This window comes from Streptopelia decaocto (assembly GCF_964273445.1).
Source record: "Streptopelia decaocto genome assembly, chromosome: Z".
Classification (NCBI taxonomy): Eukaryota; Metazoa; Chordata; class Aves; order Columbiformes; family Columbidae; genus Streptopelia; species Streptopelia decaocto.
In genome coordinates, this window is record NC_138657.1 from 36,646,599 (window position 1) to 36,673,433 (window position 26,835).

Sequence of the window (26,835 nt, forward strand, 5' to 3'; positions counted from 1 at the left end):
ATATGTGTACCAAAATATTTTAATGTTGTGTCCTGAATGACAATGGTAGTTGGGATGTTAAATGTTATGTTTCAGGTCTTAAGCTAGTATGTGTTAGACACCAGGAGGAAACCTAATGTGCCAGACAGATTATCTACTTACAGCATGTTTTTTGCACCTTCATCTGAATCATCTGGTTTTGGCCAGAGGTACAGGAAGAAAAACAAAATAGATGGATATTGGACCATACTCAATATCAGAATTCTTTTGTTTCTAATTTGTGTGGCAGGCTCTCTTTTAAATAGCCTTTTAAAAATTACTGGTAAAATTATAATAGATGTATAATTTTTAAATTAATAATTTTTAAAAAAATAATTTTTAAAAAGGAATTAATGAAAAATATTCCAAGAACTGCGATACTTGTGACACGTCTATGAAATAATAAAAATGCTGTGGTATAGTTGAATTTAGAAGTCCAGTATGCTATTTCCAGTGTGGTGGGGTGGGTTTGTTTGTTTGTTTGTTTGTTTTTACATTGGTGCCAAGAAAAAAATACTTCTCATTAATTTTAATTATATTAGCAATTTTGATTGCTGATAAAGGTTGTTATTCTTCAAGTCATGGTGCATATTGAATGTAATTTTGTGAGGTTAAAAAAAAAAGCATAACTTGTATGTGCTGAAAATCACTTCCTTTCATCAAGGTGGTTACCCATTCTAAGCAAAAAAGAAAAAATTATAACATATGTTGTTTTTGGCAAAATTATTCCAACAGTAATGCTGGGAAAGGAGCAAATGAAGAAACACCTAACAATAAGACAAGAAAACCAATATGGAAAAGATGATTGATTCATAAACTTAGGGTTTTTAAGGTCAGACGAACCATTCTAATAATGTAGTCTGGCTGACTGTATGAAGCAGACCATAGATTCTCACATAGTAATGTCTGAGTCAAACCCACAGCTTCATTTGAAACTATAAAATTTCTTCAGAATGACATTTCGTTTTCACATCTTTATTTCTCATAAGTGAAAATATACTATATGACTAAAGACCTTTATGTAAACCGCTGTACTTTACTGTTAGCTCAAACGTGCCTGCCTTCACATTGTAAAATCTTATGTTTTCCTCTTAAGGTAGAAGACTGGCCACTACTTACTCTCTACCTTTAGACTTCATTTGGATAAACTGAATGGATAAAGATTTTTTTTAAGTTGATATATTTGTTACAGATTATTTTTAATTACAGTATTATTTTAAAATACTAATCTTGATATAATACATGGTTTTGACATCTTAAGTTATTCTTCTGATTCTTTCCATAATTGTTCCAGTTTTTCAACATCCCGTTTGCAATGCAGTTGCCATAGCTGTGCACAGAACCATTCTTCCTGTGTACGGATATCAGGTTACTCCCCTATTGCTATCTGGAAATGGTCTGCTGCTGGGTTTCTGCTTTTGTAGCACAAGGTTATACCAACCACACATTCTGTTAGGAGCTCAGGATCTGTTGCTTTAATGTCATTATTCTGAAGTATCATTCAGGATGTCAGCATTTTGGGTTGAATTTTTCTTTTTTTTTAAATTTGCTAAATCTACCTGAAAGTTGAATAGCAGTTTGTTTGTTCTTCTGCTGTCTAACTTACAGTAGTCAGATATTTTTAGGCCCTGTTGCAGACTTACGCTGATGGAAGTTGCTTGATTGTAGAACCTGAATGGGTAGGCACATACATATATGTTTCCAGAGCATATGTTTCTTATTTAATAGGATATATTAAGCAATGGGTGTATTGGTGTAACTCCTTGTATAATATCTAACTCATTCATATTCTTTTGCACCAACGCTCCCTGTAGACTAGTTATACTCTCTAATCCTTCTTTCAAACACACCGCCAAAAATGAACTTTTCATTACTAGAGTTGACACCAGAGTAAAACATGAAAGAAGTATACAGTTATAACCCATGATGGAGTCTTTTCCTTACTCTTACCCCTTATATGAGATCCAGACAAGATTACAGTGTGTTACAGTGTGTCTTTGATGGTTGGAGTTTGTATTTCAACTATTTGTCATTCTCATGTGAAGCCATAGCTTGATGAGATCACTTTCTTCTGCTATTATGTCATCATGATCTGTATTTTATGTTAAAAACTAAGCTCTCTCTGATTCGGTAAGGGCCTTGGATGCAATGAAATTGAGACTGTTGTAAAGCTGCTTGTTTTCCAAGATGTTGAAAGATCACTGAAACCTTTTTTTGAATGGACAGGATTTTATTTTTTATAATTTATGTAATAAAAGTACTGTCTTTGTGGACTGATAGACACAGGGGAATCTGAAGGTTGTTTGCTAATGAAAATCAAGAAATATCAAAATCCACAGTCCTTACCAAGTATTTAAGATCTTTTAATCTCTTTTTATTGTTAGCTATTTTTGTTATGGATACGTACATGCTTGCTTGATTTTATTTAAAGTGAACAGCCCAACTGAAATGAACTACCAATGCATATAAATAACGTGCAGACATCTTCCCACAGTCATACCTGAATGAACCGTATCAACTGTATGAAAGATAGAGAGCAGAACATTTGTTTCCATTTGAGCCAGCTTTTAAGAGCTTTGTGTCTTAGTGCAAAGAAAGCTTAATATGAGGTATCACTGGGAAGACCATTTTCTCCCTTTCCAAGCATGTCAGAGCTCTTATTTTTATTCTTCAGGGTAAAAGTATAAAATTCTAGGTGACATCAATTGTCCCATTTGTAAGCTTGGTTGTGAGACCAATGAAAGTGTGCAGAAGGCAGTGTGTGACCCACATAGCAGTTTTAGAGTACGTTTTCAGCAGGAAAAAAAGAATAGGACAGGATAGCAGAGAACAGCTGTAACCCCGCTGTTCTGCCTTCTTTCATGCGACTGGGTATGAGTGGAAACTTTGCATTTTCTTTCTTTTTTTTTTTTCCTCCTCTTAAAGTTTCCATAAGGATATGAATTCTGGCTTAGAGCAACCATCTGTTTCTCATTTGTTCCTACAGAATTTCAGTTAATTCTTGTTGCCAGTTTGTGTTGCCTCATAAGGTCAAAAAATGTTTTTCTTTATACAGATTGAACCTTAATGAGTTAACTAATTACAGGAATTTGACTAAGAATATATTTTCAAATAGTTTGTGTGCTATATTCCATGTACTCAATATAGCTTGAATAGGTTGTGTTATCTCATGTTATTCCTCTGAAAATCCAATTAGTCTTCAGTAGGTAGCACTATTTTGCCCTAAGCATTCCAGCAGGAATGTTGATTCTGTGATGGCTGCTGGCATGGACCTTGATCAATGTGGAGTGAACAAATGTGTGGCTGCTGTGGTCTGTAGTTCCCTCCCATGAATCACCGTGAAGTAGCTTAGGAGCAAGGAAGCCAATTCCCAGTCCTTGTTTGCTTGATCTGATCTGCTCTTTTGATTCTTTTCTTGCTTGTTTGCTTGTAAAATTCCTTCACTTGTTATGGATTTTACTGGTTACATTGTCAATGCACAGATCAGTTTGAGGCCCAGCTGCCTTTCATTACTTGCATCTATCAGAAAGAAAGAAATTGAAAGATAAGATAACCTTGTGAAAATCATTACCTGCACTGGAAAGTGTCCTGCTACTTCTGTAAGAAGCAATATAACTTGAATTTCAAGGTCCTCTTGGAATTTTCTTCATATAGGTATTCATTGGATTCAAAATTTATTCCTTCTATAGTCAGGAATACACTATCTTGTAAAATACAGTGATCTTTCTTTTTTTTTTCCAGATTACAGAACAGGCCCTTGTTTCACACAAGTTAACAACCAGATGTGTCAGGGACAGCTAACTGGAATTGTTTGCACAAAAACCCTCTGTTGTGCAACCATTGGGCGTGCATGGGGTCACCCATGTGAAATGTGCCCTGCTCAGCCTCAGCCATGTCGTCGTGGCTTTATCCCTAATATTCGCACTGGAGCTTGTCAAGGTAAGCCTTCTGGTTTAAATAGTTCATGACTGTGGTGTTGCTGATATGCATCTTGAAAACCTTGCTTTGACTTAAGACAAAAATCACCATTTTCCTTGTGTGTGTTCTGTGTCTTACTTTTGATAAAATTCAGATATATGTTGCTGCTTCCAGATTTTAGCTAGTGTACATTTAGAACAATACTCAAGTGCCTGGAAAAAATGAATGTCACTCAACAACCCATAAATATGGAGCATGAAAAGGTCAGAATGTCTGTTGAGCACAGTCATCAGATACTGCAGTAGAGCACCAGTCAAACAACTGGTTTATGTTGCTGTAGCCCTTAACTAATATATACCTCATTCATACTACTGAAAAATTCATTATTTCTTGCTGCTGAGTTTTTTTCTTTCCGAAGTGGTTGGGATACAGACCTTTTTTTTTTTTTTTTAATCCCATCATTTAGATAAAGTACATAGTGAACCTTCTGGATGCTCTGTTTGGATGATTTGTACAGGGCTAGAAGAATGCATGAATAAGGAAGGACTTCAGTGTTATATGTTTAGATTAATAAAATGTTTGCGAAATGGGAAAGCCTTCTTGCCTTGTCCAATGTCTCTTTCCATGATGTTAAAGAACTTTCTGCTCCTCCATTTTGTCATTGTTGCAATCCACCTATCCTGAAAGGTAGGTATCGGTTCTGCTGTAGTTGCTTTGCTAAGGTTTTGAAAAAAATGCATAAAGACTGCAATAACAGAGGATACTAGAACTCCTGAAGGATAATGGACTACTTTTCTGGTAGAGGCTGGCACACATGGTCAGGTTGCAGGATGTGCTGTTTTAGAACCTCCCAAGACGCAGTGGAAACCAGGTAGTTGCTGTGGTCAGACCCTACACTGCTATCTGCCTCTTGAAGGAATAAGATTCAGAGTCCAAGGTACAACAGTCTGTTATTGTGTTGATGAGTGCACACACTCCACCTTGTTTGAGCAAGAGGACATCTAGCACCAGTCTGGTTTGTATGATAGTGTCATATTGTTGGTGGCTTGCAATTGTATGTTGACCAACATGAAGGATGTACTGGCACTGCTGGCCAGTAGAGGGGTGGACTAGATGACCTTTGGAGGTGTCTTCCAACCCAAATTATTCTATGATTCTGTGAGTTCTGATATGTCAGTGCATAAAGGTATACAGGTGAGCTCTCAGCTGTCATCGGAGTGGCAATACAGGCAGAAAATGGACTATCATTAATGTTCACATCTTACACAAAATCCATTAGTATTTGCAAGACTACATTACATTTAAGGCTTTCTTGAGTGAAAGCATCTGTCTGTGGGGCGGCACTGGTAGCTGTCAGGTTAAAAAGGCCAAGCCACTTCATGTACCAATGGTTCAGGTGCCTGCAACGCTGCTCAAAATGCAAGCAGCTGGCAACATGCTACCAGCAACTACCCTACACCAAGCCCCTCTAGGAGAGAGCCTGGTCTAGCCCATCACTGGGGGTAGTGTCATTCATTTGCTGCCTGTGTTTTAGAGGTATGGTGCTACATGCCGAACAGCTGCACCAAAAATTCCAAAAACCTATACAAATCCATACTGACCTTGTCACTAAGGGCAAACTCTCCACTCCCTCCAGTAAGTCAATTAACACCATCCTGTATTCTTGCCATGATGACAATGGGGTCTCAGCAGAATACAATGACCGTGTGCCATACAAGTGAACCAAATTATGCCATTCTGAGTCGTGAATTGATCCATGACATTCCTGCAGAACAGAAAAGGAAATGGTCTCGGTGGGGAAAGGCCAGACGGTTACCCCTGGGTCCACTTGTGGGGAATTTTTAAGCTTTTGCTGTCAGAATGCTGGATGCTCCAGATGTTATTATGCATGCTCAAAAGAGGCCTTGTTTAAGCCACTCAGTCGGGTGGTTAAAAGAGACTGCTTACCCAATCTGACAGGTTCAGCAAGGGCAGTCGAGGCGAAAAAGCCTTGCCAATTGCGTGGCCCTGTGTGCCTCAGCAGAAGTTTATTTATTCCAGAGCTGTTCAGCTTCCCCAGCCAGGCTCATGGAGATGTAGTGTTTGTTTTAGGTCAGGAAAATAAGCTGCTTTAACTTTGCAAGGTTTCTTCATTGGGAAGTTGCAACATCACCAAGGCAGTGGGCACACTGGCAGGTTGGCCGCCCACTCCTTGAGTGTAAACTCATGCACAGGGAGAGACACCTGGGGTTGCCATTGAGGCAGAGGGAAAACAAGAAATCTGGGCTCCAATGTCAATCAAACATCTTACAGGGAATCTATTAGGGCCTAGGTTGACAATGATATATAGACCCCCGCTTGGTGTCCCATTCAAAAAAGGTTAAGCTGCTATACCCAGAACACCAGACAGGGTATGGGTACTAGTAGTTTTCTGTCAGTGAGACAGTAGCACATCAAATGACATCTAGAGCCTCTTGTGCATATTTATAGAACAGGTCGGTAGATGGATGGTCTGCATCCTTGCTAAACCAGCCGGCTTCATGGGCAGCTTGGACCATGGCCCCTAAAACTGCTAGTGGGTTTCTTATGCATTAATTCTAGTGATAAACTAGGTCTAAACCTGCTCTCCACAGTCTGGTTCTGAGGTCTTCATCATCTCTTGTCCTGCCTGACAGTCTGTGATTCTGTGAAAAACGTCATGATGCAGACAGCTTCTGGTGCTCATGGTGTTATAAAAGATTTCAGGAAAGTTACTCTTCTACTGCTTCAAAAGAGTTTAGATAACATCCTTTTTTTCTCTTTTATTTCCCTATTCCTTCTCTTTCAGTCTTCTCCATAGCCCCATGTATTCCAGCATTATTCATGGTGCTGCTTTCCCCTCCACTGCATCATATTTCAGTGGCCTAAATTCACACAAATTTAATAAAGTCAATTTCACAGTTTCACACAGTTTCACAGTATGTTTGGGATTGGAAGGGACCTCAAAAGATCATCTGGTCCAATCCCCCTGTTGGAGTAGGAATGCCTAGGTGAGGTCGCACAGGAACATGTCCAGGCAGGTTTTGAATGTCTCCAGAGAAGGAGACTCCACAACCCCCCGGGCAGCCTGTTCCAGTGCTCTGTCACCCTTACTGAGAAGAAGTTTCTTCTCAAATTTAAGTGGAACCTCTCGTGTTCCAGCTTGATCCCGTTACCCCTTGTCCTATCATTGTTTGCCACCGAGAAGAGCCTGGCTCCATCCTCGTGGCACTCACCCTTTATATATTTATAAACATTAATAAGGTCCCCCCTTAGTCTCTTCTTCTCCAAACTAAAGAGACCCAGCTCCCTCAGCCTTTCTTCATAAGGGAGGTGCTCCACTCCCTTAATCATCTTTGTTGCCCTACGCTGGACCCTCTCCAGCAGTTCCCTGTCCTTCTTGAACTGAGGGGCCCAGAACTGGACACAATATTCCAGATGTGGTCCCACATTGGCTGGATTTCTGCTTCAGGTGTCTTCGTATGATTGCTTTGTGAACTTGAGTTGAAAAATTGAGAGAAAATCAAGATGTTGTAAGATTTTTTATTATTAGAAATTAAAACTTGTTGAAACACCTTTTTTTGATTTTTTTTTTTTCCTTAGTTTTTATTCATATAGTGGTGTGGTTGACCTGAAAATACAACTGAAACTATTAGCTCGAATTCACTTCTGTGGAACTCCTCACAGCATTATCTTAGCAAAGGCATCTCTTTTTGTTAAAATACCTAGGTTAGTTTTAGGCAACAATAAATCCCTTCATTTTTCTTAACTTTAAATATTCGCTTTCCTGGGTTTTTATGCTTACACTGCTAAAAGCATCCAGAAAGGATGAAATATTTAATAGTACATTTATTTATATGTCAGAAATAGGCCTCTGTGTATAACAGCTTATGTTTACTGTTCATCTTGAAGTGATTAGTGTGTTTTAGACATTCTATTAGTAACAATGTCATAAGCAGAAACAGCGTACTGAAGGCATGCGTGTTGGTTACAATCTCCAAGTCAAACTCCTTTGTATGACAAAGATGTTGGCCAGATATAATGACTTTTAAAACCTTCTCTGCCAAACCAATCCTGGCATAGCTTCTGGGGCTTCATTTAAATTATGTGAGCAATCAGTAGAGCTCTTTAGCACCAATGCCCATAATACTGTGGGTTTTTTTTCTGCCAGCTTATGCTGTGTGGCAAATATTTTTAAGTTATGCAATTAACATCATTGCATATTTCCCCTGGGAAGCACAGAAACAATGTGGTAGTCTATTTTGTGTGATAGATGAACGAAGGAAGTTTAAACAGCCATCATTTTTGCTGTGTTTTTAGTGTATTTTACTATATATGAAGATCTGATTTTATTTATGTTAACAGGAATTATCATGTGAGGCACAAACAGATGAGGGGAAGTTAGATTTTCTGTGTGGAAAAGCTGAGACAAAGAATTTACTTGTTCCACAGAGTCACTGCCTTTACTTCCAACAGTCAAAACAATCAGATTTAAGCCTGAGTACTGGTGATTCCTCCTGATCAAAGTTCTGTGGTGTTTGCAGGTTGATAACATGTTGTCTACTCTGTTCTGAATTACCAGACCACGCTGCTATAGGAAGGAACTGGATGTAGTAATTGACAGTGTGGAGACACCGTTTAACTTTCTGAACTCCATGTTAGGGTACACTGCCTGTTGAAACAGGCTGTAGTATTTTGCTACAGCTAGGTAGAAGAAATTAGAGCAAAAGCTATACAGCAGCATTGTTCATAGGCGCTCAGAAGAAACATTCAGCAGTTGGTTAAAGTAGAAACTCCAGGAGGGAGCCAAGGAACAGACAAATTGGGACTGAGGTACTTAATACTACACTGCGATACTGCAACGAAATGTAATAAACTCTTAAAATTTCTGTGCCAAACTCAACCTGGCAGAGAAAAGTGAATGGAGAGCTTAATCCAAATAAAGGAGTAAAGGGTGGTAGATCTGTGAATTGTACATAGACAGAAGCTGCAGTAATAATAGTATATATGACTGTACAGAAGTAAACTGTAAGGAAGAGAATAAAGGGGTCAAGACAGAGCTCTGGGCAGATGTTACAGAAATTTAATAATAGAGGAGCATTAGCAATTCCGGAAACAGTTGTCCAGGTGTGATAACTCCTCTCAGAGGAAGCTTCATTTTGTGAAGTAGAAAGGTCAGATGAGACTGGTATTAAATATTTTCTCTGAGGCTTTGAGAAACAAATACAGATATCGGACTAATGCTTTTCTTTCTGCTGGGGACATGAGATTTACAGAGACTCTTATTAAAGGAACACAAAGCCCCTTGTTATTCAGTAATACTGTCTTTGTCGCATATCAATTAGACCAGACCCACGCAGTCCATAGTTTGAATGCTTAACATTTTTGTCAAGTGAATGCTTATATCAGGAGATAACCTAGTCCAGGAGCTGATATGAACAAGTCAAAATTATTGGGACTTGCCAGCTCTACTATTGGAAAATAGGTCATAATTTCAGTATGTGTTAGATGTCAGAGTGTGACAAGATTTAACTACCAAATATGAAGTTGCTCATGCTCTTCACAGGAAGTACACGTTGCAATCTTAGAGTATGCTAAATGGCTCTTTATCATGTTTTAAGGATTGATTATGTTCTCAGAGTAATGTGCTTGTATAGAGCATTATGGTAGTATTGTTTCATCATTACCATGAAAAGCTTTTTAAAAATTAAAGAAGAAAAATCAATCTTTTTTTTTTTTTTTTTTTTTTTTAACTTTCAACAGTTTCTATTCACTTATTGCTTAAAACAGGAATTGTAGCTGTTCAGACATCTCTCTTCCCAAGAACTCAGGCAAGAACTTAAATGTTCCACTTGAAAGAACTTTATTACCATTGCTACATGGCCTTAGGGATAGCATAATGGCAGAAATCCTGTAGTGGACATTTTCTCAGTTCCTCCCTACATTCCACAACAGTCCATTTCTCAGCTCTTTCCCTTCAGATAGTCAATTTTTTGCACTAAGGAGAGAAAAATAGTCCTGGCTGAACTGCTGCTGAAAATAAGAATTTTCTTCTTCCTGCTACCTTTGTTGACATTAAGTATATACAGCCCTGAAAGGAGGTAATATTCCCAAAATCTGTTCTATAGAAGGAATATATTGTAGTTAATATTAGGGGCACTGACATGTACTGGACAAAAGAGAGAAGATAGGTGAAGGTTCAAATTCACAACAAAGAGTGATAGATGATAGTTTATAGATAATCTAGTGTTTGGGATTAATTTGTCTTGTTTACTGACCGTATTAACAGTGTCATCTAGGATCCCATTCTGCTGTCATGAAAATAAATATTAGAACAGAAAGAAAAAAAAAAAACCTTAGTATTTTTTATGTTGTGTTTGTAGTATTTCTGTTATCTAGGATGCAGAGGAAGAACCAACATTTTCTGCTGTACTGATGACCAGTTTACTTTTTAGTTCCCACATGGCACATCCCTTGCAAAGAAACTCCCCATACATGTTGTAGGTAGAAATCAAGAGTAACTTTGTATGTGGGTAATTGTTATTGCTACCATTGTAAATAAAACTTGCGCTATCCAAAATTTGTTTATAAAACCTGAGAGGATTTATTTTTCCTGAGCTTTTTGGTTCTTCAGAGTTTTTTGAGAGCCAGCCCACTCATCAGACAGGGAAGCTGAATCTGACTGTGTTTTCAAAGGTACATGTTTAAAGTTAGCTGTGCAAATCCCACAGATGTTTTGCAGAGAAAACTGCAGAAGAGAACCTTTTTTCACTTGCCAGATATTATCAAGCCTATGAACATTCTACCTAATGTGTAGCATATTGAAACTCTGTATACAGAACTGTATCTAAAGAGTTACTCATCTAATGATCTGTTTATGGTTTTGTGTTAATGTGGTTGGGGTTTGAAAGTGTGAATGAATAGATAATTAATAATGCTGAAACTCCCGTGTAGCTTAGCGTGACTGTCAAAGTTGTAAAAAAGTAGATAAAAATATGCTTAATTTCAGATTTGTTGTATTTTCAGGAAAAAATGTTCTTATATCTTAAAATTGTGTTTAGGAAGCCTCTAATAAAATATGCCCTTTTAAGAAAATACTTTTGTCCTTTCTGACTTTTCTCAGTTTGAAAACACTAATTATATATTGAAAAAAAAACCCTTAGGTTTTCCTCAAAATGTGATACTGACCAAAAAAGCATCAGACTTATAGTGTGTATATATGTTTTTAAGCTAACACTGAAGTTGAATATACTTATTCTCTTTACATTTAAATAAGACTTAGGATAGTTAGCATATAAGCACCCACAGATTAAGATTGATATTAGCACAGAAAAGCAAGTGCATGTGATTCAAAGATTTCCAGGATCTCACCTTTCATAGTGATAATATTTCTGTTTTCTTCACTGGACAAGTACTACACTTTGTTTCATAATTGAGACCAGCTTTTCAGACTTCATCAGAGCTTGATGTTTATTTGTCCTTTTAAAACCACAGGACTGGAATTGAAAGAAATTAAGGGACTCAATAGGCCTTTAAATTGTATTCGCTTCAAGGCCTCAATGTTACCTTCTCTGTTTCTGGAAAGTATTAGTTTCCTGCTGCTACTGCCATTAATTTTCTATTACTTGACATCTTTGACTTACAAAACTGCGAAAGATGCGCAATGGTTATGTTTAACCGCTTAATTTAAGTTGGCTTAATTTAAACAAGCATTAATAAGTGACACAGGGCACAGGCATACTGCATGTGATAAAGGCATTTTGAGGCCCAAGGGTCAAAAAACAAACACTGTATTAGTTTTCCTCGGGAGGGAGCTACTGGGCGGACTGAGCGTGAATAAATGATGGAACCCATCTTCTGTCTAGATGTTGCTAAATCATGTCCAAATTCCTAAAAATACTTCAGAGTGGAAAATTTTGCTTTCTAAGTAAACTAGATTGCACCAAGTACTAGTTATTTAGAAGAAAAATGATTCCAGAAAGTTTATGCCTCTGATAAAGACCTTAATCAATTTATGATCGAACTGTTGCATTTGGACATGGGACTGCACTGACTAAATCAGCACAGATTCAGGAACTAAATGTAAATTTCTCCAGCAAATATACTTAAACCCAACTCCAGTGGTTAATTTTTTTTTCCTTTTTTTTTTTTTTTCCAATAAAGCAATTATACCGCTTAAATGAAAAAATCTGTGCATGGACAAAGCATGTATCATAGGTTTCATCTATAGTACAAACACCAGGAGTAACCAAAACTAAGTTCTATTACCCACAAACTCAGGTGAAATTTCAGTGTCTTGTAAGGGCTTCAAGATAATGACCATCCTCCTGAAAAGTAGGATTCGACTATTAGTGTGTTTGTCCTACCCCATCTGTATCTTGCTGTTCTCTACATTCATAGTATCATGGAGCTTGTTGTGGAAGGGAAAAAGTAGAGAGAAAGAAAATTAACATGAACAGGAAAGAGATATTTTCTTCTGCATCTTAAAGTTTACCAGCTGCTTCATTGAATAATACATGCAAGCTAACAGGAGAACTGACTAAAAATGGAAAATAGGATAACAGTTAAAATTCTTTGTTTATTTGGCACTAATGTAAAACCTGTGGGGGAAAAAAAAAATAAAAAAAAAATCCTAAACGCTTTAAAAATATAATAATCTTAAAAATGTATTTTAACCATAATGGAGAAAGGAGTGAAATAAAATTATGGGGTTTTTGTGGGTATTTTGGTGTTTTTTTGTTTGTGTTGTTGTTGTTATTGTGGATTTTTTAATAGGTATTGCTTTAACTCTACATATAATTGAATTCTATACTTAATTGTAATCCAAGATAAAAAAATGACATGAAATTGGCCTCTGCATAGGAGAAACTTTTTGGAAGCCATTTGACTTCCTTTTCTACAACCTGCAAGGGACAATTTATTTCTGTTTCCCAGTGTGGAGAACTTACAAAATCAGTTGATTTTTGCCTCTTCTGTGAAAGGGCAAACTGTTTGACAAGAAGTTTTACCTGAAATCTTACAGAAGAGCTTCTGCAAATTTTGAAACAAAGCTTCCAAACCTTTTCTCCTCTATGAACATTTGGATACTGTGAAATTTTGCTGTGAAGAAAGTAGTATGGTTGCTTAATTCTGAACTCTCTGATAGCTGTAGATCAAATGAACTTTTAAAACAAGCTACTGATAAGGTAAATACCCACATGTCATATGTCATCCACTAATCTAGAGCCTGTTCTTCCTTTCCTTGTGTACAAAGAATTTCAATTTTCTTTAGCATTGTTATTTCATAGAGACCTCTATGATCATTGGTCTTATTTAACTGCCCATTTGCAGTTACACATTGAGTGGTGATGGTTTTGTATAAAAACCTACAGAAATGCAGGATGCTTTCTGTATAAACAAACAAGAGTGGGGAGCAAAAAAAACCTGACACAATTTGAACTGGAAATAGCACATAATTAAATACAACAGGATGTTAGTGAAAGTAAGATGTAAAGCAAAAACAGCACTGCATTTTCTAAGAGCATTTATTTAACATTGACAGGCTAGCCTAAATAAATCAATGAAATTCTAGTCCTACTTATTACCTCAGTAAATATAGTTATGTGGATCATTTGCCATACAATGCATACTGGCTGAATAGCACCTGTTTTCTATTGACTTGAAGTTTTACTTCTGTCAAGAAAGAATATCCTGCAAGAATCATCATATCTAGTTAAGTTGTACAGCAAGGTAGTCCATACATACAGGTAGTGATCCTTTCAGAATAAGAATCTGTATTTTGTAATGGAATATAAGGTACAATCTGAGTGCTTAGAATACCAGCAGTAAGTTGTATAGATTTGACTTAAGTATACTTCTTGACTTACAGCATCCTGGCTTGTATCAGGAATAGTGTGGCCAGCAGGACGAGAGAAGTGATTGTGCCACTGTACTTGGCACTGCTGAGGCCCCATCTTGAATCCTGTGTTCAGTTTTGGGCGTGTCATCATAAGGACATTGAAGTACTAGAGAAAGTGCAGAGGAGGATGATGAAGCTGGTGGTGGGTCTGGAGCACAAGTCTGATGAGGAGTGGCTGAGGGAACTGGGGCTGTTTAACCTGGAGAAAAGGAGACTGAGGGGAGACCTTATCACTGTCTACAATTACCTGAAAGGAGGTTGTAGCATGGAGGGTGTTGGTTTCTTCTCCCAGGTAGCAAGTGATAGGACAAGAGGAAATGGCCTCAAGTTACACCAGGGAAGGTTTAGATTGGATATTAGGAAAAAATTCTTCACGGAAAGGGTTGTCAGGCATTGGAACAGGCTGCCCAGGGAAGTGGTGGAGTCACCATTCCTAGAGTTGTTTAAAAAGTGTTTAGATGAGGTTCTTAGGGGCATGGTTTAGTGCTGGAGTTAGGTTACAGTTGGACTTGATGATCGTGAGGGTCCCTTCCAACTACAATGTTTCTATGATTCTGTGGTTCTATGACTTACATAGCTTTAATTATTTAATACGTGTAATATGTTTTGAGCTAATATGGAGCTGAATACAATGCACATGAAGGTCTGAGTCCTGTCACTGCTGTTATTGCCATATCTTAAATTGGTTCTGAAGTGGAGCGATGTATTGAGGTTTGTTGTTGTTATTTTTGAGAATAATTCCAGACCTCTTTGTCTATTAGCAAGAGCCATGATGAAATTTGGTTTCTTTTGTCAAGTAATCCTTCCTTTTTGTCTTTGTAGATGTTGATGAATGCCAGGCTATCCCTGGAGTCTGCCAAGGAGGAAACTGCATTAATACAGTAGGTTCGTATGAGTGCAGGTGTCCTGCTGGTCACAGACAGAATGAGGCAACTCAAAAATGTGATGGTAAGTCATGTTTTCAGAGAAAATACCTAAAAAGTGGTTAAGTAAAGCATTAGAGCACTGTAGTAATGAAACAAAAGGTTCTCAATAGTTGCTGTGTATGATCTGAACAGACATAACATCATTCTACTGTGTTTTTTGTTTTTTCTTCACAGCATAGCCTGTTTCTACTTTGCTGTTCATATTTTGCATTAGATTTTTTTTCTGTCTGACTCCTGTGGACCAAGATGCTATTCAGCCTTTGTCAAAAAGGCTGCATATACACCAAATGCATCTGTGAGCAGCATATAACTGCAACTGAGTTATTAAGAACACAAAGTATGAAGATGTATGGTAATAATCTAGCACTCCTTGCTTTTCTCTGATCATGGAGTCTAATCTTGGAAAGGTAAATTGGCAGATATAATTAACAATTATTAACAATGTCTGGCACTACTATGAGGTTAGACATTGTGCTGTACTGATGTGAATATATAACTTGCACTCCAGAGCTAACTTGCATCCTACCAGCTCACAGTACAGGCACAGTGAACAGCTACCTATAACCACCTTGAATCTGATATATACCTGACATGATTAATTTTTTTAGTATCCTAATGCTATCATTAGCTTCTAAGCGATGTACTTCTTCAATAGTTACACAACATTTAGGAAGTGAATAAGCATCTACTGTTTGCAATTGTCTTTGCATAACTGGCTATTTTTACCCTCATTTTGCATTATGTGGGACATAAAATGATTAGTTATCATAATCTTGAAAATTCTGGCAATACAGTTTATCTTTCAGTAGAATTCAAGCTTAAGTTTACTGAGCATGAGAATATAAAGTACACAAAATTCAGAAACATTTTCTTGTAATGATGCCATTTAATATTAACAACTATCAGAATAAACCTTGCAAATGTTGAATGTTTTCCAAAATCTGACTGTTATGCCTCACTTGAAAGAGTGGATTTGAAAATATTAGTATTAGAACAATAATCAACCCATCGTTTGTGCTGTTCAAACAGTCCAGCTGCCAGACTCCATGTGTGCTTGGTGCAGTCAGTGTGCAGACATTGTCCACCTCCAGGGCAAAGACCATTGCTGCTTTTGCACTTAGAACGGACCACTGGACCACTTCAGCAGTGCAGCCCAAGCAGATGTCCCTGAAAGCAGTTTCATCCCTGTGTCCAGCCCCTTTGGACCATCTCATATTGGCAAAATGAGGCTGAATTCCCTGGTGCTCTCACAGTGGGGTGGATGTAGTGGCTGGCTTCTTGCAAACCCAAGCTGGTAGCACAACATGACAGATCATCTTATGCCATTTAATGGGACCTTAGGGAAAGGCGGGAAGATGTGCCAAAGGATGTTTAGATTGGACATTAGGAAAAGATTCTTCACCCAGAGGGTGGTGGAGCACTGGAACAGGCTCCTCAGGGAGGTTTCACAGCCCCAAGCCTGACAGTGTTCAAAAAGAGACTGGACAACGTCCTCAGACACATGGTGTGAACTGTGGGGTTGTTCTGTGCAGGGACAGGAGTTGGACTCAATGATCCTTGTGGGTCTCTTCTAGCTCAGGACATTCTATGATCTCAAAGCTGAAGCATAACCAGCTGTAATTGCTGAATAAATTGTGTAGGTAATGTATAGATTAGAAATGTATGCTTTGTTGTTGTACATCTTGGATTTGTGTTGTTAGTTGCAAGACATTTCATTCGAAAGCTTTTATTCAAATTGGTATTCTTTGAATTACATGCATATTTTTAGTAGGACTCTTTCTGCTTGAGATTGTTTAGTACTTGTTATAGTATTAAATGCAATGATCACTGTAATGTTAGAGAGCAACTTTTTAATTTTTTTATGAACAGCTACTTGTTCATTAGAAGGACACTTGGTTTTTCAATTCTCTCAATCATGGTGTATTTATTATTATTCTATGAGACTTGTACAGCAGGAGTAGGGCAACAGAGCTTTTGCCCAAGCCAGCTGTTGAGGTGTTAGTCCTAAAAAAAAAAAACATTTCTAATGTGATAAACACACAATCAGATCAAAGACAGCATTTGGATATATGTTATGATAGACTACTCTCTCAGTTCAATAAATGAAGTCCCTGTTCTGATGATGTCTGCAGTCTGCCTGTGGCTGTCCTCCTGCTTTACTGTTGTTAACCCCGGAAGAGCTCCATGTGAACAAGACCTGATACCTCCTTTCAGCAAGGATGCAGTTAAAATACATCAAACAGATATTTTCCTAGAGATTAAAAAAATGCAGGTTATTCATTGTGCTTGTCAGACTCAGACAATATTCTAAAATGGTGACTCTGATGTGGTGTGTCAGCTGGAGACTAGATTTATTGTGCTAAAAGTATATAGCAGCAGAATAAATTAATGTTAGAATAAATTACATATATATACATATATGGAAGATTTTATGAAGTGCGTAAATCTCCAATAAGATCTATTGCTCTGAAAAACTCCCATTGTACTTTCTTTCTGTCTCCACTCAAAAGAGAGTATCAGAGTTCAAAAATAGGCTGGGAAGAAAAACTGCCATTTCGTTGGATGCAACTAAACCAAGAGTTTACAAACAGCCATTTCTTCATATGAACTCAAAACTCAGAACACATACTCATGTACCTTCTTTTGCCGGTACAATATTATTATAAAACTGTGACACCATTGGAATACCTGAGATGTGGTGAGCAGCGTGTGTGACTGGAGTTCTGCAATGGAGGCTATTTAGGAAAGTCATAAAAGATGGATGAGGATTGCCTTTCACCCAAAAAAGCAGCTCAAATATAGAGTTATTCTGTGAAACCAATGTTTGATTAGCTACAAGCTCATGAGTCTGAGTCGGAGGGGAGGCTAGTAAAGGTAAAATGTCAGTAACATTGCTGTGCTTTTTTTTAGTGTCTGCCTTACCAGGATGAGCTATTCAATCAGCAAGGAAGCCTCTAGATCAGTGTGGCTGTTTTTTATGAGAGAATTCCTGAAATCTGCAGGAATGCAACACCTGTCCCCTCCTGGGACACAAGCTGTCCAAGAGGTTTCTGGATGCTGTCAGGACTGAGTTCTAAATACATATATGTTTGAGCCCTAGCAAGTGCACTGGAGCTTCTACTCACGAGAAACAAAGAACTGGTTGGGGACATGATAGTCTATGTCAGCCCTGGAAACAAAATAGTACAGTTCAAAATCCTGAGGGGAGTGAGAACCCTGGACTTCAGGAGAGCAGACCATGACTTATTCAGGGAACTGGTAGTTAGGATCCTGTGGGAAGCAGCTCTGTAAGGCAAAAGATCTCAGAAGAGCTGGCTATTCTTTAAGAAAACCCTCCACCAAGCACAAGAATGGTCTATCCCAGCTCTCAGGAAAACATAGACTTCTAAAGACTCCAGCCTGGCTGAACAAGGAACCCATGGCTTTTTTCCTTTAAATATATATATATATACACACACACACACACACACACACACACACACACACACATATATATATATGTGTATATATATATATATGTTTATATATATATATTTAAAAATAATAGTTTTTTTTCTTTTTCTTATTTTTTCTAGCTGTTTTAGAACAAGCAGGCTTTTTAGCCTTGTTTGACCTATGTTACCTGATGTTGGCATGTTACCAGTGCTCTGGCACTTTATACAGATAATTGCATGTATTTTTGTGGGCTGATTGTATGTGTGAATTTTGTGTATGTTATGTTTCCGTCTGTCATCTGCACTCCAGCTATGATGCCAAAAGAACTGATTCAGTAATAGGTTTCCTTCCTTCTGAAAACAGTAATTAAAGCATTCTTTGCATTCTACTGCTTTAACCTATCTAAAGCTCTGCATTAATTGTTAAAAGCTGTGTTCACCAGTTCTCCCTGACAGTATCAACAGGAAAAAGTGAAAGTATTTTTAACACGTATTTGCTTTAAAATCTTTGATGCTTATGGAACTGTGCATAATAGAAGTGAAACACCATCTGCAGTCTGAACTATTTACTGTTATTTCATAGTTCAGTAATCAATGGGTTTTCATTTCCTGCTTTGTCGGCAGCCTGCTGCAGAGCAGGTCATATGCTATGACTTTGTTTCGTCTAAGCCCTTGCCACTTTGGTCTGTTGCAGAAGCTGGGTACTAATTAGTTCCTGGTCACAGCTTCCCCCGTCATATAATTCTGCAAAGGGAATAATGTGGAAAACAAACTGCAGTGCCCAGTTTGTATCAGTTCTTTTGAGAAAAAAAAATATCATGAAGCTAGTATTTGTCCATTTCTCCGTGGTTCACAGCCAACGTGGTAATGCCAAAATTACCATTCTTAGATTGTTCCAGGAATGGAGCAGAGAATGAAAGCCAAGCCATAGTTTTATTCAGACTGTTTTTTTTATTTTGTTTTATTTTTTAACAAAGGCTTTGAGAGTTCATATTCTCTCAGTGTGAGAGATAAAACTGTAGCCAGCCCTCCAAAGAATTACACTTTCAGTTAGTGGGACAAGGGACTGGTCATTTGAGGAAAGTTACATCGCTTATATGTATGGATTTGGGCCATTGGGAAGGATTTAAGTAATCAGTCTCCTGTAAGTTAGAACCTGTGTTCAGAGAAATGGTTTAATAGAAATAGTGTTTTTTTTAATGAAGTTTTTAAATGGAGTATGCTGTTCCTTTCCCTTCTTTAAGTATGGAAAAACAGATCAAATGTTACTTGCTGGCTACAGATGACAAAGTCGAAGTTGGACCTTGTAACCAGGCAAGGATCCAGTGTTCAGAGGCTTTATCCTTTGCCCTAAAACATCCAAATCTAGTTTGTCTGAAAAAATTTGGAAAAGACCAGTACAGGTGTTGTACCAAATTCTAAATATCTGGAGCACTAGTGTGATTTCTTAACTAAACAAAAGAAAACCCCAAGCCCTTCTCTTTTTTTGACCTAATAGTTTTGATCTACAATATATTGCATTTTCATTGTCTTTTTAGGAATTAAATTATGTTCATTTTTAGGATGTTATCTTGCAGAATTGATGGAACTGAAATCCATAGGTTGTTCAGATAGGGATTGTATATAGATAAAATGAGAGGAGAAATAAGCTTTCAGTTGTGCCTGCTGGTTTACATACAAAGTGGAGTACTACTTATTAGTACTACAAGTACCTAATAAGTGTGTTCTACTTACTCTTCTAAAATTGTAAATATATCACTCTCCTTGACTAAATATATTTAGTTTTGACACCCTTTACCACCAAAATACTCTAGGAGATAGGATGCATCTGATGCTCTTCCAAAAAGATGAGTTGCTGTGCTATTGCCATCAAAGGCCTAGAACCACGTGACACAGGCTAACTCCTTTTTTTAAAAAAAATGTGGCACTGAAATGCAAAGAACCTTTCAGAAGAAACAGTTCTATTTCTGATTTTCCTGCTTTAACGTGGAACTTCATTACACTGTATGTTATTACTTTAGACTAAAACTAATTTGAAGGAACCTTTTTTCAGAACTCAGCAGTTGAGATCCCCTTTTCTGGTACTTTTAATTCAGTTATTCATAAAATCCTGCTTAGTGTAGTAGTAAAAGTAATGAATTCTGGATGACAGGTAGTCAGGCTGGGTTTTTTTGGCAGAAGCTCAGCTATTAATACTCACACCTGCAAAGTTTATGCCACACGTTTAAGACTGGTTTTCACATTGAGATTGGCTTGCTCCTCTGGTATGCAACATTGGAACCGCAGCCATTAATGCCACCAATTCTTTTCACCCTTAAGACAGCATCTTCTCTTAATATCTTTGGAGCATTTACACTAAGACTATTAATTTATGTATTTTGGAGGAGGAAGGGAGGAAATTGAGTAACTTTTTCAATCAGGCATCCTAAAAATAGCTCTTCCTGAAGTAAAGTCTCAGAATTTCCAGTCAGAGGTAACAGAGATCTTGTTGAAAGAATTGCACATGCAAGAACCAGGGAGGGGGAAGGAGAGACAGAGATTTAGCTCAAAAACTACTGGAACAAAAAATCCACTGACTAGGAACTGTTCCAGTAATTAAGAGAATTATTCTTTCACAAGGGCCCTCTGTGTTAATTGGTAAAAAAAAAAATATGTTTTTTTCTCCACATGGAGAAGACTGTGGAGTCTTCCATTCTGGTCACTGCCCAGATTTTAGGGAAGGTACTTCCTCCCTTCTGAGCTCTGTGTCATTCTTGGGCGAGAGCTCCTACAGTGTTAAACTCCTGTGCACGTAGCCAGGTGAGAAGGATAGACTAAGTCTGCAGCTTTGCAGAAGTGGCTAACTACTTCTTTGTCTTTTACTTGCCAGCACTACAAACTCCACCTACTGTTTACCTTAATGAGCTTTGCGCCTGTATGACCTAGCAGTTTGTAATTTGTTTTCCTTTGGTAAAAGATCAGGTATTATGTTCTTGTAATTAAGATTACTGCCTTTAAAGTAGCAGGTACCTGTGCTAGACAGGGTGAAAACAAAGGGTTTCAGTTTTCAAGTGTCTGCTGGTTTTAGTAGTCTGATTTTTATTGATTCATTTTACTTGTGTACTTTTTTCCCCTTCTGTATATTAGCTGCAGTTGGACTTCAGGTATTAAAAAAAAAAAAAAAATAGAACAAAAGCAATGAAAAAATTTACAAGATTTAAGACCCACTCTCTAAGAGAGTGACTGAATGAAACAGGTGTTTTGAAAATGGTATGTAATTTGTTCCTAGCACATGGATTCTTGAATTTAACTTGTTCACATATCACTAGAGGCAGGTGCTACCAGCTTTGTGTCATCCCGTTTGTGTGTACAGCATTTACATCTTCACACAGTATTTCCATACTGGTAAATCGTGATCACCATGCTGGTGTTATCTTTACCAAAGTTTGGGTTGCTCTGAACCACTATGGTAGTGATGCAAAAAGGGTTGTGTATTATTTCTTTGAGATTTAAGATATACATCAAGGGACAGTAAAATAAGGGAGTTTTCTTGCATAACCATCCAGTGACTCTAGCAACAAGAAGGTGTCACTTTCCAGAAAAAGCTCTTCCTACAGAGTCCTAATTTCATCCAATTTTCTTGCCTTTCTGTCATGATGTTTCAGACTGTGTGTGGATACAGAAGACAATATTCATGCTTAAAAGGATTATGGGTTGTGAAAGACCTGTACTGTATAAAAAAATCTGATCAAAGCATGCAGCCAGTTCCGGTTCTGTTTTAATTTACACACATGTTTTCATTTCATTGGGTTAAATCAGATGGTTAGCAGTTCACCACATTCTATGTATTGTCTTTAATACAGTAAATTAAGGCAAGATTTCGGAGCTTCTAGGGAATTATTTGGTTTCGATTTATACCATCATTTGCAATTCTGGAGTCTCTGCAGTGGGTAACTATGAAGTCTTAAGTGAAAGCATTATTTCTTAGAAGAGTTTTGTTTCAGCATAAATAATGCTTTCTTTTGTACATACTTGAGGAGATGTCAAAAATGTGGGGAACAGTTGTCATAATTTCATAAATATTTTAATATAAAATTTAATGTTTTGTGTCCTCTGAAATGTTTAAATAACCTTCTTTAAAAAGCCCCAAATTGTCACCTCCTCTGTTTCTGCTTTGAAGAGAAAAAACAAAACAAAACCGAAAAAACCCGACAAAGGCCACAGGATGCTTATATGTGTGGACTAGTTAGGATGAAACCATGTTACTTGTAAGATAAATTTTATTTTCTCTAACTTCACTACAAATGACTCGGTGGTGGAGGAGTGGTTTTTTCATATCTTCACTTTAAAAAAAACAGTTTTCACAATCTTAGTGGCCCTGTGGCAAAACTTTATTTTCCTTTCAGTACTTACATGTCCTCTCCAGATTAATATCTAAAGGGAGTTATTCACATGTGGACCTTACCACAGTGGGGAGTTACCTTTTTGATATAGTCCCTGTGCACGCCAGATCTTTTTGGTATTCCTTCTTTTATTTGAGTTTTCGGTGTGGAGAATGTAGCAAAGGAGAGAGCCAAGTACTCATTGCATAAAAGCTTCATGAGAAATAACACCGACTGAAGTTCATTTCTCAAGTAGTTATTTGTCTCAAGGGAATTTCTAGAGTGACAGGTCCAAGGAAATGATAGGTCTGTGTAAAAGTGCAAGGAATGGTCTTTGGGGTCCAAGGCTTTCTTAGAAGGAATGTGAAGACCTTCACATTGTAATCACGAGATAATTTCATTCACACGCTCTTTCCTATGCTTCTTCTGCATTGATTGACATGAGACAGTCTGGGTTCAACAGTCTGACCATTCTGATTTTTGTTTCACCGTATGAAAGCTACTTTCCGTTAATACTGCACACAGATTTTTACAAACAGGTTAAGGCAAAGTCTTGTACCTTTGGAATCAAACAGTGCAAAACCTGTGGTATCACATCATTCCAACTGGAAAACACAGCTCGAGCTAGTTAGAAAATGTTTTCCCAGAATGCTTCCTGTGTTAAATGAGGGCCACAGTTCACATTCACTGAAAGCCACTTGAAAAGCTAGTGCACAGAAGTCAATTAAGAGCAAAATTAGGTGACTAAAATGGACCTACAAGTATGTATATGTCTATAGATTGTCACAGTTGTAGAATGAAGTGGCTACTTAAAATGGGTCATTTGTATAAATGGTCATGACGTAGTCTTTACTGTCATATTATTTTTCCTGCTTGTGGTTCTTCCATTCCAGTGCGCTCTGCTGTGCTTCACAGCTCTAACAATACAGTCAGCCTGCTTTTTCCTGTTGCTTCTCATTGCCTCAGCACCTGATTTTTCTTCCAGTTTGTTCTGGGACAACACATGGTGCTCTCAGTTCTGGTACCAAATGCCCTAGCAGCCCCTTGTTACATACAAAAGTTCATTAGTCAGTTTGATAACTTCTCACATTATATGTATTTACATACATTTCTTTCAGTGTTCAGGTGAGACCACTGCTTTTGGTTAGCAGAAACATCTTGATAGATTAAAAATATCTGAAAAATAAGAAAAATGCAACATTTGGTCACATTTGAAGAGCTTGGCCAAAATTCTTGCTTACTTCTAATAAGGAGGCCAGAAAGCAGTCACATCTGATGAGCGATATTTCTGTAGTTACAGAAGCCCAGAGCTGTCACACTTGGCTGCTGTACCATCCTCCTTCCTTCAGCTCAGAAGCAGAAGGTGTATTCTGGTATTGCATTGTAGCTGTTGTGTGCTTCCTTGAGATGGTCCTCAGTATGTGTTATTTAGAGGAAATCCAAGACTGCTCTCACATAATCAGTGAACTTGAAGTGGTGCACTGCTTGAATGTATAAGGAAAGCTTCCATTAGATGGCAAACAAAATTATTTGCAGTATGCAAACACTAGCAATATGTTACTCAATTTAAGTTGAATGACAATTTCAGGAAACCTCTCTTTCCTTCTTTTTTTATACAATGTGTTCAAGTGCTCTGCTACTTAACCTATGTCCTTTCCTTTTTGGATAGATATTGATGAATGCAGCATCATCCCAGGAATCTGTGAAGGCGGTGAATGCTCTAACACCGTGGGAAGCTATTTCTGCATCTGCCCACGGGGTTATGTGATATCCACGGATGGCTTGCGCTGTATTGGTTGGTATTCCACCCTTGTAGGCTTCTAGAGCTCTCAAGGTTATTAAGGCAATTTATACACAGCAGCATAAGACCTTCTGCTCCAGCCATCTAGCACTGATCCTCACCTGCCCCAGGAGCTCACTATATGTTAACTCACTAGTATCTCTGATCCAGCTGCTTAAAGTTCATAACACCCTCCTCTGATGATGATTGCCACTGCAACCCTCTTTATGTAGACAGTAGATACCTCTGTGTGAGCTGTATTGTAGCCTGAGAACTTCTGCCTGAGATCTGAATCTTCTTAGGATAAAAGCAGGTACTGTTTCTCTGTCGTTAAGCAAACACAGAAGATGTTAATTATATTTGTTCTCTAAGCTGCATCCAATGAAACCAAAAGCTAAGCTCACTTTGGTTCTAAAGGAGCAAACATTTATCCTTATTTGGCGTTTCAAGTTCGATCTGACATAGGTTAATTTAACTTTTAGAGATCAATAAAAACACATATATAAACTCAGAAGGCATTAAGTAGTGTATGCTGAGGTGCCACTAATTTGATTGGAACAGATAATTAAAAAAAACCCAAATATTATATTTCAGTAGATTGCCAATTTTATGGGAAAATATATTTTAAACCTGTTTCTATATTACAAAAAAATATGTATACTTGTTTTCACATGAGGTGATTTCTCTTATACAGCTGCACATGTCAAATAGATGTTATAAACTATTCTAATTAACTAAAACACTGCATACCATGTGTAAAAATAATTAACAATTGATAATAATAGTTTCTTTTTTAGATCTCATGTGATTCTTCTATTTCCCACAACTCAAGGCACTTTGTTCTCATGTTGGGAAAGGGATGCGAATCCTGAAGGGATTTCTGAATTACAGCTAAATTATGTAAACCAGTAACAATACAAGATTTAAAAGTGATTTCACATGGATAACTTTTTGCGCAATGTAGCCAGCTTTTGTTATCCAGGTTCATATGAGAAATGCCTGACTTCAAGTATATTGTGGCTGGCTGCAGGAATAATGAGAACCTATGATTTCTATTATGATCAAAATTTCCATGGGTTTTAGCACGTTTTGCAATCTGGTCTCAAAAGTCAGCTCCCAAAAGCAATTACACACAAACCAAATGCCCTAATCCACCAAGACAGGCCCTAAGTCACAGAATCTCCTTCGCTTAAGTGAGCGTGTGTCTGAAAGTTCTTGTGCTCTCAAATCTTTATGGTATTGGAATATAATTTGCATACTCTAGAAGTATAATTTTTCATTTACCTAGGAGAAAAGTGAAAAATGTAATCCTCGTTAATACAAATTGTTTTTTCCCCGTTTAAGATAAATATTTGCTTTTAGCCAAAATAGCAGGATGTCCTCATTTATTGTAATTAGTACCATGTCTTTCCAAATTCCTAGTTCGTTTCTCCTAGTCAGCATGCAGGAGTGTGACAATAAAAGATACAGGGTGGTTTCTTGAAGGAACTAGAATATAATGAACACTGACATATCTATGTAGAGTCGTCTTCACATGGCACTACTAAAATTACTGTTGTGCATTCAGTCTACTGAGCAGAGCAGACTGGATAACATTTCTTCAGTCAAGATACATCTACGCCAAGGAAAAATCCATTAAATTAATTTACTGATGTTGCTGTTGTTATGTGAAATGTCTCAATTTTTGCCATACTAGGCTTTTTATATAATTCTGTCTAGTTTCTATTTGTATTGCTTTGTATGTTTTGTATCATCCATATTTCCTGTTAGCTTCAGCAGACTTTAAGATCATGTGTTGGGTTAATGCAAGACTAGTATCACTATAAATGTAAAATGCGCTGGTGCTGATCACCTCAGATTATTATTGGGTGTGGTTAGGGGTGTTTGTTTTGTTGTTTTTGTTTGTTGTGGTGGTTTTGTTTCGTTTTTAATACAACTTTTTCAACAATTTGGTCCTTGCGTGAATTTAATAAGGGAAAGTAATTTTGAGAGATTGCGTTATTATTTTTTATTTTCTTCTTAAATTAATTCCCAGATCAGAGGACAAGTACATGTTTCTCCAGCATAGTGAGTGGCCGCTGTGCGCAAGAGCTTCCCGGTAGGTTCACAAAAAGGCAGTGCTGCTGTGAGTCTGGCCAGTGCTGGGCCATTGGGTCTGTTCCAGAGATGTGTCCTGTCAGAGGATCTGGTGAGTGGCTTGTTGACTGGTTGGTTTGTTTCCACTTCTTGCTGTCCTTTCTAGTTGGGATGGAGGTCACTGGAATATATTTTAAACTGCTTTGAAGAAAGTCAGGAATTACATTATTATTCATTCTTGTGCTTTTAATACTGATGTTACCATCTGTGAACCATTTTTTCTGGTCCATGACTGTTTGGGACTAGTTTTTTTAACATCCTTTTGTTGACTTTGGAAATAGTTCTTGGGAGATGGGAAAGATTTTGTGGTCAGTCTCAAAGAGGAAATGACTCTGAGGGTCCATAGTTCATTTCAATTTAAAGGAAC

General features: G+C 37.6%; 1 protein-coding gene across 1 annotated transcript in view; it reads left to right on the forward strand.

Annotated features, from left to right (window-relative positions):
- The window catches only part of FBN2 (fibrillin 2), a 167,996-nt gene that overhangs the window by 30,308 nt on the left and 110,853 nt on the right, over positions 1–26,835 (forward strand). Inside the window, exons 6-9 of the mRNA XM_082074936.1 lie at positions 3,760–3,957; positions 14,654–14,779; positions 24,222–24,347; positions 26,368–26,520. Coding sequence (XP_081931062.1) covers positions 3,760–3,957; positions 14,654–14,779; positions 24,222–24,347; positions 26,368–26,520 — 603 coding nt within the window. The remainder of the gene's footprint in view (positions 1–3,759; positions 3,958–14,653; positions 14,780–24,221; positions 24,348–26,367; positions 26,521–26,835) is intronic.